Consider the following 11,520-nt stretch of genomic DNA (forward strand, 5'->3'; position numbering starts at 1 on the left):
CGGAACTCCTGTGGATATGCTCCAGGAACTCCCTCCTGTCAGCATGGCTAAGGCTTTTCGGAGTGAAGCTTCAGAGGCATCTGAGCTTCCTTCTCCAATGTCTGATTCCCAAGAAACTCCAGCAGCCTGCTGGGGTTTGAAACGGAATTTAAGTCTCTTTTTTTGAGGTGTGCAAACTCTACCCCGTTTGTGTTAATTAGTTCAATTATTCATATAGGAAACATTGTGTGTGAGGCCTTGGGATACAGAAATACTAGAGGCCTGATGCATGAAATTCGTGCACGGGGCTCGGCCCTCGCAGCCGAGGCTTTGTCCAGAAGGTCGTCGGAAGGTCCTCCGGTCTAATTAGCATATTACGCTTTTATTATTATAGATTAAGACTGTCCTCCCCTTGGTGCTCTGTGACCAGGGGTCTAGCAGAAGTGAGACCCAGGGCCCACATCAGGTAGTCACCAGCGGAGGGAGCCAGTATACGAAATCACTAATCCAGGTACATTTCACTTTGTTAGAGCAGGTACATCTTCTATAGGGGTTGTGAAATTAAAGTTTTATAATTTTTGGCTTTAAAAATCTTAAACTCTATGGTGAGTATTTCAGTAAAGCAAGTCTTTACTCGCTAATGGTTTTTTTCATTGATTCTTGACTTTTTTAGAGGTTGCTGGCCTCTCTTGAGATTTTTATGAAAATCTACTTATACACACAAAATTGTGCATGCAATGTCAGGGGGTCTTGGACACCTGAGCCTGTTCCCGGACCTCAGGTTAAGAATCCCTCATCTTGTGGCAGGAGTTTTGTATATTGGGTTCCCCAGAGGAAACCTGCGAATTCTGTCTCGTGGCTACGTTATTCTTCTGAGGTCCTGTAAAGTGAGAATAAGGTATTTTCATCAATAATTCAATCATTAATAGTATTAGGCTCCGAAAACATTGTAATTGAGTTAAAAACACATTCATTTCAAGAGGAAGTGCTGTGGAGAGCCCTTGTCCTTTAAAAGTACCTTGTGTGTCTGACCTGTTTATGTGCAGTGTTCCTGATTCCTGGTTGGTTAGATTTCTTTCTGGGAGTGGGACTCGGCCCCTCCTCTCTCTCACCTACATCCACCTGATAGAGCTCTGAAGGCCTGGATTCAGCCTCAGTGGTGTTTGGCCTGCACGGTAGTAAACATTTTTTTTTGTAATTAGTTGCCAACATTTCGCATACAATGTCCTGGCTCCCCTGGCCCATGTTCCTGAGTGGCGGCAAGCAGTGGGGAGTGAGTGGCAGCTGACTTCACACACCGCAGTCCCCACCACTTCCTACTGCCTCCCTGAGGGTGTATTTTCCACTAGGCCGGCACATCTCTTTTTCATATCATCTACCCACTTAGCTCATTTGTTGAACTGGACAGTCTTTAGAGATATTTACGGTCCTGAGCCTTGTCTGAGGAGGGCTTTGTTAGGCTAAGGAGTTTGTAAACTGGGTGGACAGGCCTCCTAGAGCCCCAGGAGCTTTGGCACTTCTGCGAGCATCTCTAAATGCTGTGTGGCCAGGAGCCTGAATGGGTGAAGTGGACCCATGCTGTCCTCCGGAATAGGGGACTTCCTGTCTGTCTGGCCAGGCCACCAGTCCCTCACGGTCTCTGGCGACCCAGGGAAGATTTTTGAAGCCAAAACGAACCTTCCAAGTGAGAGTGTTGTCACAGAGGGTGAGCAACTTCTTCCTGGCTGCACACTCAGGGTTCCCCCAGTCCTCTCTTCCCAGATGTTGGGGGTTCTTTTGCACTAAGAAATAAAACACAGCTCAGGAATGTGGGTCCAAGGCAGAATCCTTAGCTGGTGCCCCCTGCTGCCACTACCAGTGAGCGAGTCCTGTTTCTCACCCCTGGTGTTCGTCCTTGGTGCTTGCCCAGGTGTGACCTTTGGCTTGTGCTACAAAAAGGCCAGGTCTTCTCTCCTTCTCTCCGTTTCCCCAGGACCTCCGACTGCTGCTCACCAAGGCTCACAGTAACCAGAGCCCCTGGGATTGACACAGTCCCCGAAATAAGTCAGTCTCCAGATGGCTAGCTTTTGGCTCTTATCAGCCACCCATTTTTCCCTTTCATTTGTATTTTTTTAAAATTTATCTTCATTGTTCAAAGTGTTACAGATGTCTCCCCCCCAACGCCCCCGCATTCACCCCGTCTAGCCCATACTCCCCCCACCCCAGGCCTTCACCACATTATTGTCTGTGTCCATGGGCTGTGCATATATGCATATAGGTTTTTTTTTTTTGGTTAATCTCGTCCCACCTGTATTTTTGTATTTTTTGATTTAGACATTTAAGGAACTTGATCAGAGACTTCTGGTGAATTGTGGGTTGGAGGTTGAGAGAACAAGGAAGGGACATGGTGGCTCCTTCAATGTTCGTTTTCTCTCGCTGGTGATGAAGGGTGTTGTGGAGGGAACACTGGATTGAGAGTCAGGTTTTACCTGTGTGATTTGGGCTTCCCTTTGAACTCCTCCGAGCTTAATTTTTCTCATTTATATAATGGAACTAAACCTCTTACATTGTCTGCTGTCCAAATGCCCAAAAGGCCAAATGAGGACAGGCATTTGAAATCATTGGATAAACTATAAAACTAAACAAGGTAAAGTGTAGGTCTGTGTTGAACAAAGAGGCTGATGGGAACTGGGGAATGACCAGTGACCTGTTATAGGAAAGAATGGTTTGCGCATTTTTGTGGAGTAGACATTTGGTGCTAATGTATGCACATTAGTTGATTTTGTTTGGCTGGGGGTCAGATGGGGCTCCCTGATGATGTGCCGTCTATGACAGAATCAAGAAAACCACATGGCTCAGTACCGTGATCCTTCCAGAATGGAACTAAAGGAGACAGGCTCTGAGAGGCACAGTTCCTCATCCACACTGTAGAGGTGGTGATAAATCCATCTCGCAGGGTGGCCGAGAAGATCGGATGAGAGAGTGGATCTGAAGTAGTTGTTATGGTGCCCGGCATAGAGAAAGTACTCAGTACATCTCACTCTCATACATTCGTGCGGTGCCTGCCCTCCTGCTTTTTACATGGGCACCCCTCACCCAGCTAGTCCCACCTGTCCCGAGTGATGGACAGAGATGAGGAGGGGACAGGTGTGGTAAGTACTAAAGGATAGGACGTCTTCGGTGCATTTGAAAACAATAATTAAAAATGGAAACTGATGAAAAGTTGGTTGGCTTAATATTATCATCAGGACGTTGGCAATTCTAAACAATGTCCTCCCCTAGGTACACATAGTTCCCACTGTCCCTCCAACCATTGCTAGCCTTTCTCAGTGCCCCATGTGAAGTACCCACCAGAGTCGAATCATGTCCATATTCTTGGTTCTTTCTGTTGTATTTCGTTTTTTAAAAAAATATTTTAGCCCTGATTGGTTTGGCCTCGTGGATAGAGCATCGGCCTGCGGACTCAAGGGTCCCAGGTTCGATTCCGGTCAAGGGCATGTACCTTGGTTGCAGGCACATACCCAGTAGGGAGTGTGCAGGAGGCAGCTGATCAATGTTTCTCTCTCATTGATGTTTCTAACTCTCTATCCCTCTCCCTTCCTCTCTGTAAAAAATCAATAAAATATAATTAAAAAAAAATATTTTTATTGATTTCAGAGAGGAAGGAAGAAGGGAGAGAGAGGTACAAACATCACTACTGAGAGAGAATCACTAAATAGGCTGCCTCCTGCACGCCCCACACTGGGGATCGAGCCCACAACCCGGGCAATGTGCTCTGACTGTGAATCGAACCTCCTGGTTCATAGGTTGATGCTCAACCACTGAGCCACACAGTCGGGCTGTGTTTCTTTTGAAATATGTACATGGTAGAAAAATGGGCACCTACACATTCTATTTTACCTTATTGTAACTGTGACTGTCTACTTGGCATTTTAAAAATTATTTTCTATCAATAGACTTTGTTTTAGACATACAGAAACATTCAGCAGGTAGTACAGTCTCCATATACTCTGCACATGCCCAGTTTCCCCTATTGTTAACATCTTACAGTACATTTGTTACAGTTAATGAGCCAGTGTTGATACATGGTTATAACTGAAGTCTGTAATTTGTTCACACCGCCTCAGCTTTTACCTCTGGCCTTTACCGGTTACGGGATCCCAGGACACCATATTATGTTTCCTCTTGGCTGTGACAGTTCTCAGACTTACCCTGTTTTTATTGGCTGAGACAGATTTGAGACGTGGACTGGTCAGGCATTTCGTAGAATGTCCCTCTTTGGGAATTTGTGGCTTTGTTTATTTATTTTCAGTTATTTACTGGAAGCTTACTATAGGTTAGTCATTGTGTGTGGCTTTGGGGATATAACAGTGAGCCAAGACATTTACAAGCAACATTTACACGTTAGTGACATGGACTCAGTTTCTTCTGAGTGTGTGGGTGGCGGGTGGATGGTGGACTTTGTGGAGAGCTCTCAGGGCGTTTCTAACTGGCTTAGGTGTGGCCTCCAGTCCCCTTCAGAGGTCTTCCCCCCTACTCTGGACTAATATGGCTCCTTTGTTTGCCCACAGAATGTCCTGAAGGAGCACGCTGATGACGACCCCACTCTGGCCATCACTGGGGTCCCCGTAGTCACCTGGCCAAAGAAGACTCCAAAGGTAAGACGTAGGTTGCCCGACGCTGGGTGACCATTTCCACGGCCTTTCACATCTGTATGGTGAATGTTGACATTTTCAGGAGGGATTCCTGAGAGAGGGCATTCCAGTTAAGATGGTTTTAGTGGTTTGTTCATTGCAAGTGTTTTGGTTTTCGAAAGGGATCATTTTCCCTAGCGTGAGAATTGCAGGCAGTGCCTCCTGGTGGTCACCCAGGAAACGGGGGGAAGTGATGCCTCACCTTTCCCTGAGGTGAATTTTCTTCTCCTTCCCTTTTTTCTTTCTCTCCTGACCTCTGCTTTTTTTCTTCCAGCGGCTTCGTGCACTGTTTTCTTTTGAAAGTGAATTTTTTCTCTTTATAAAATTGGTGGATGCTTACCATAAAAAAAGTCTAATCAAACAGGAAAGGATAAAGACGCTGGGAAGAGCTCTAGCTGGTTGGCTCAGTGGATTGAGCATCCGTCCATGGACTACAGAGTCATGGGTTTGGTTCTGGTCAAAGGCGTGTTCTTTGTTTGCAGGCTTGATCCTTGGCCAGCCCTGGTAGGGGCGAGTGCGGGAGGCACCCAATCGATGTGTCTCTCTCACATCGATGTTTCTTTCTCTATGTCTCTCCCCCTCCCTTCTACTCTCTCTAAAAATCAATAGAAAAATATCCTTGGGTGAGGATTAACAAAAATAGAAAAAAAGACACTGGGAAGAATACTAGAGACATCTCTAGAATTTATGGGAGCAGGTTGCTCTGCCTAGTTCTCTACCTCCTTATCTTCTTTTTTTTTAATTGTTTTTTTTTTAATTTTTGATTTTTTAAAATTTATTTATTTTATTTATTTTTTATTTTATCCCTTATCTTATTTAGCCCTCACCTCAAAGTCCACCATCCAGAGAAAACCAGTCAGGTTTGGGTGTGTCTCCTGATGGCTGTGTTAGGCTGCGATTCATGTGTGTCAACCCATCCATCTACCATCAGTCTGTCTGCACTCAGCTCCACTACTTTCTTAAGCAAGTTATATATGCCCCAGATCCTTACCTTCCTCATTTGTAAAAAGGGGTTACACCATATATTCTTTGAATATACCATATATTCGGTGAGGATTAAATGAGATAATGCACACAAAGTCCTTAGGACAAGGAGCGACCAATGGTTAGGGCTCTCCAAATGTGAGTTGTAACCTCAGCAACCTTCCTCCTTGATGGGTATTTTGCTAATTTCTGATTTATTTTAATTTTATTTTTTTGCCATTCTGTAAATTACTGAGAGTAACATTCTAGATCTGCGCTTTCCAAAATGGTAGCTACTAAGCTGTATGTGATTGCTGAGCACTTGAAACATGGCGAGCAGTGCTGTAAGTGTAAATACACAGCAGATTTCAAAGATTTATCCCAAAAAAGAACAGTGCAGAATATCTCATTATTTTTTATTGATTGCTTATTGAAATTTGGGTTGCCAGATTTTTTAAAAAGATGCCCATTTAAATTTGATTTTCAGATAAACAACAAATAAAATTTCTAATATAAGTATATCCTACATATTACATGGGATATACTTACGCTAAAAAAGATTATTCGTTATTCATCTCAAATGTACTTGGGGTTACTGTAGTTTTTTAAAAATCCTCACCAAAGGACATGCTTGTTGATTTTAGAGAGAGGAAGGGAGAGAGAGAAACACCAATGATGAGAGAGAATCATTGATCGGTTGCCTCCTGCATACTCCCCACTGGGGGTCGAGCCCACAACCCGGACACGTGCCCTGACTGGGAATTGAAACGTCAACCTTCGGTGTCCAGGATGCCACCAAACCAATCGAACCACACCAGCCAGGGCTCTTTCTACCTGTTTACATGTGGCTACAGTAAAGTTTAAAATCCGTATGTGGCTCACATTCTGTTTCTATTGGACAGTGCTGCTCTGGGTTTTTCTTTTTACTTTCGTTTATCCCCTCAGGGCATATTCATTCCTAAATGCAGATCCACTGGGGAAAAGGGTGCTCATTCCTGGTGGGTATTGGATTCTAATACTCTGGAGCTTAGTGGGAATTTAGGAGGCAGTGGGAATGGAAGAGGATTCGCCTCCCTGACTTCCGTCTTTAGGTCCCCAGTCCATGGAGGCATTTTAAAACTGGCTTTCCCCGACCTGGGCAATAAATATAAATGCCATTTAGCAGACCACAAACTGTTCTCGCAGACCTAGCACCTTGAAACAGACCAGCTAGGCCCCACAGCTGTGCTGAACCTGAAGAGGAAACCGTGGCTTTGCCTCACTGCCTCCAGGGGAAGGAGTAGGGTTTGCAGAATGTGGGCTGTTAAAGAAACAAACTTACCGCTACCCACGGCCATCTCACAATCCATGGAGAGGTCCAAAGGGGGAAGTCACTTCAGGACTATAGATGTCCCCATCGTCTCTGCCTGAGACCCGCAGCCCGCTCCTCAGGGGCATATAGACATTAAAAAAAAAACCCCACACTCGAACATCTGCCCCCCATTCCTCCAGAGGCCTGGAAACGGCAAGCTATTTCTGGGGGAGTAGCCCTGACCCCAGGAGGGCCCTGACCCCGAGGAGGATCGGTTATAAGCATCGGTCTATACCCAAGTTGGGCCTGGATAGGAAAAGTTGGAGCCCTTAGGCATCTGGGAACGAGGGAGTAGGAGGGAGAAGGAATAACCTTTGACATTCAGCAACACTTATGGGGTCCCAGCCATTTTTTAATAAAACAAATGTCATTCACGTACCATACAGTTCTCCCACTTAAAGTGCACAATGAGATGTTGTTAGTATATTGAAAATGTTGAAAGAGTTGTACAAACCATCACCACAATCTAATTTTAGAACATTTTTAAAATATATATATTTTATTGATTTTTTACAGAGAGGAAAGGAGAGAGATAGTTAGAAACATCGATGAAAGAGAAACATCGATCAGCTGCCTCCTGCACATCCCCTACTGGGGATGTGCCCGCAACCCAGGCACATGCCCTTGACCGGAATTGAACCTGGGACCCTTCAGTCCACAAGCCGACGCTCTATCCACTGAGCCAAACCGGTTTCGGCTAATTTTAGAACATTTTTGTATCCCCTTCCCCTAAGTTTTCTTTTTTTGTTTGTTTGTTTGTTAATCCTCACACGAGGATATTTCTCCATTGATTTTTAGGGAGAGAGGGAAAGATAGAGGGAAACATCGATGTGAGAGAAACACATCGACTGGTTGCCTCCTGGATGCTCCCGCACCAGGGCCCAGGCTGGGGAGGAGCCTGCAACCGAGGCACGTGCCCTTGGCTGGAGTCAAACCCGAGATCCTTTGGTCTGCAGGCTGACGCTCTATCCCCTGAGCCAAACCAGCTGGTGCCCCCTAAGCTTTCTTTTCCCAGCCATCGCTAATCTACTTTCCTTCTCTATGAATTTGCCTATTCTGGGCATTTCATAGAAATGGAATCATACAGTATATGGCCTTGTGTGATTGGCTTCTTTCACTTAGCGCAACATTTTTGAGCTTCATCCAAGTTTAGCATGTATCAGTACTTTACTCCTTTATATGGCCGAGTGATAATTCTATTGTATGGCCACATATCATATTCTGTGTGTCCATTCATCTGCTGATGGGCTCTTGAGCTATTTCTACTTCATGGCAATTGTGAATAGTGCTGCTCTGAACATTTGTGAACAGGTTGTTATGTGAGCCCGTGTCTTCATTTCTCTTGGGTAGAGATACCTAGGAGTAGAACTAGCTGGGCAGATGGCACCTCTATGTTGAACTTTGAGGAACTGGCAGGCAGTTGTCCATAGTGGCTGCCCCTTTCTCCCTCCCCACCAGCTGTGTACGAGGGCTCCGATTTCTCCACATCCTCACCAACACTTATTGTCTGTCTTTTCGATTAGAGCCATGCCAGCTCGGTCTTTTTCTTTTTAATTTAGTTTATGTTTTCTATCATTTCTTTGAAGTTTATTGTATGAGTCTGGCAGGGCCACCCTAACAACGTACCACAGATCACGTGGCTGAAACGACAGGAGTTCACTTCCTCACCACGCTGGAGGCCAGATGTCTGAGATCAGGGTGTCCGTTGGCAGGATCTGTGTATTTCTTCCGAGGACTGTCTTTGGCGTGTAGGTGGCTGCTGTCTCTGTGTCTTCACATGGTCTTCCCTTTCTGTGTATCTGTGCCCTAATCTCCTCTATTGGTAACGACACAGCCATACTGAATTCGGGCCCCGCCATAATGCCGGGTTTTAACTTAGTTACCTTCTTAAAGACATAGCTCCGTTTGGAGGTGCTGGAGGTTCAACATAGGAATTTGGGGGTTGGGCACAATTCAGCCCACGACATTTATTGTAAATGATTTCAGCGTCCAAAAAGGTATAAATAATAGACTAATGAATACCATGTCCTCCCCCCCGGCCCCCAGTTCTAGAAATAAATGATTGCCAGCTCAGCCCACGTCCCCTGGAAGTTCCTCCTCAGTGTATGTACTGAGTATGTTTAGATCTTATTTAACCCTTACAAGGAGGTTAGGAGGTGGGTAGTCTTATCCCCATGGAGCCGTGGAAGCTGGGGACTCGGAGAGGGGCCCTGGCACAGTCGGGGCCACGCAGCTGGTGAATAGTAAGGCGTTTCTGTCCCCAGACGTGTTTCTCTGCTCGGAGGAACTCAATGAAATGTGGCAGAGAGAAGGGGGAGAGGGGGCCCGGTGCTATATTTATGCATTTCCTGGCCCGCGAGGTTAAAAAGTTAACGGGAACGGAAGAAGTAAGTAAACGACTGACTGCCTGGGCCGCCCGGGGTCTCCTGATTCCCAGGTTTGCAGTCGGCTCCTTCTCAATTTCATGCAGGTTGGGTTGAAAGATCAAGGGTGCTCACCGAGGCTGTCAGGATGCAAGGTAGGGAGCAGCACGGGGTCTGGGTCGGGTTACTTAACAAGTAATTAATGAGAAATGATGATTAGCTGGAAATGCTTTGATCTCCCACCTTGGCTCCCGCAGAACTTGGCCCTTTTCTGGAAGTGATTAGGCGCTGTGAGGTCATTTCTGATGTGGCGTCTTTCAAATCAAAGATGCTACTGAATCACCATCCGTCTCCATGCACTTGATGGGCTGTTTCCTCCGGTGGTGATGGATTTGTTTGATCCGTCTGCACTCTGGCCGCTTCCTTTTATGACCAGGTGGCGGGATTTGGGGGGCCCTGTCTGTGACCTTAGCACCAAGCCCAGAGAATTGAGCTTATTTGAAGCCTGACCTCTGAACTCAGGAGCCAGTTGACCTTGTGCTCAACAGCCAGACACGGTGACCTGGCCAGCTTGCCAGCTCATTCCCAGGAAGGAAACTGAGGAAGGGGGGAGGCCGAGCTTCGGCTGCCTGTGGAAAGAGAGCCTGTTGAAGCGTCCTGCTTCTTAATCCATTATCTCTAGTGGCCAAAGCAGGCTGCCACTTGAATTTCAATTATTGGCAATTTCGTTGGAGTGCAGGCGCAGAGAGGCTGGCCTGTGGATGAGCAAGTACCGTGGCAGGGGACACAGGGACAGTCGTCTTCAGCGGGTACTGGATCAGCTTCCTCACGAGGATGTTAGGGGCGGCACAGGGACCGCGGGAGGAAGTGACACACATACACACACACACCTGATGCGTGTGTCACCCTCGGCTCTGCTCTGCTGGCTCGTCCCCTTCCTCCGCAGTTGGTCATTTAGATCTGGGAGGCGATACGTTTAGGGGGCCTGGGGAGTGACAAAGCCTTTCCCGGAAGGAGAGGCACAAAATTCGTTCTCTGCACTTCCTGTTCCTACTCGGCTCCCGATTCCTGTCACCGCCGGAGCCATGAAGTTGGTGCACAGTTGGCAAGGAGAATGACTGCCACACGTCATCTGTGCAGGGCCAGGTGGTTTCCTCGACGGGCAGTGTGGTCCAGCGAGGACCAGCCCTCAGGCATCTGCTCTATCTGGGGAACAAGTTAAGGAAATACAGCTTCCTGGGCCCCACCCCGGACGCTGTGATGTGGTAGGGTTGGGCGGGGCCTGGGAATCTGCACTTTCCAAGTGCTTTGCAGGTAATGCTCATGCACGACTAGGATAAGCTCTGGGGTCAGACGCATCTGGGCATCGAATCCCAGCTCTGCCACTTAATCACATGTAAAGGGGCTAATAATGCTTTCCTGCAAGATGCTGTCTGTGAGGTACCTCAACAGTGGGTCATCAGTCACTGATAGCAATTAAATAGGTTTTTGTAATGACGGTTTCTAAGTAAACGCTATAACCCTGAATCTGTCCTCCCAGAAGGCTGGTGGCTTTTTCAGTCGAAATAGAGGACACATTTCCATCCCTAAGTTACTATTGGCTGGTGCTAAAAACTTAATTTCCGGCAAGGGTCCGAATGGCCGAATTTCCCTGAAGTGGTCACGGGCTCTGCCGAAATGGCTGGTTTGGGGACATGCTTCTGGACCCCTTCCTCACTTCCCCGAAGCGGGGAGTCCTAGGCCCTGTGAGCTGGGGAGGGTGACTGTTGCCTTAGATTATGCCACTGGGGGCGGGGGAGGGAAGGAGAGTGGGCAGGAGGTTAGGCAGCTCCCTTGATGGGCCAGGGTGGGAGGAGAGGGTGTTGATTCTACCCTCCCGGGAGCAGGAAAGAGCAGCCCCTGAGGGTGGGCACAGGTGACGCTCAACAACAGGGAGGAGGGTGCAGTGAGGGGAACCAAGTAAAATATCACCTTGTCTGGGGTCACCAGGGTTTTCCTAAAGGACAGCTAAGTCTTTTTTTTAAAATATATTTTATTGACTTTTTACAAAGAGGAAGGGAGAGGGATAGAGAGTTAGAAACATTGATGACGTCGATTTCTCCCTGAAATGTAGGCCTTTATCCCTTCTGCACACTCCCTACTGGGGATGTGCCTGCAACCAAGGTACATGCCCTTGACCGGAATCGAACCT

General features: G+C 47.0%; 1 protein-coding gene across 1 annotated transcript in view; it reads left to right on the top strand.

Annotated features, from left to right (window-relative positions):
* KDM2B (lysine (K)-specific demethylase 2B) overlaps nucleotides 1–11,520 on the top strand; it is a 91,856-nt gene that overhangs the window by 44,100 nt on the left and 36,236 nt on the right. The window contains exon 12 of the mRNA XM_015567266.1: nucleotides 4,530–4,616. Within this exon, the coding sequence (XP_015422752.1) occupies nucleotides 4,530–4,616 (87 nt within the window). The remainder of the gene's footprint in view (nucleotides 1–4,529; nucleotides 4,617–11,520) is intronic.

Source organism: Myotis davidii, unplaced genomic scaffold (genome assembly GCF_000327345.1).
Source record: "Myotis davidii unplaced genomic scaffold, ASM32734v1 scaffold223, whole genome shotgun sequence".
In the NCBI taxonomy this organism is placed as follows: Eukaryota; Metazoa; Chordata; class Mammalia; order Chiroptera; family Vespertilionidae; genus Myotis; species Myotis davidii.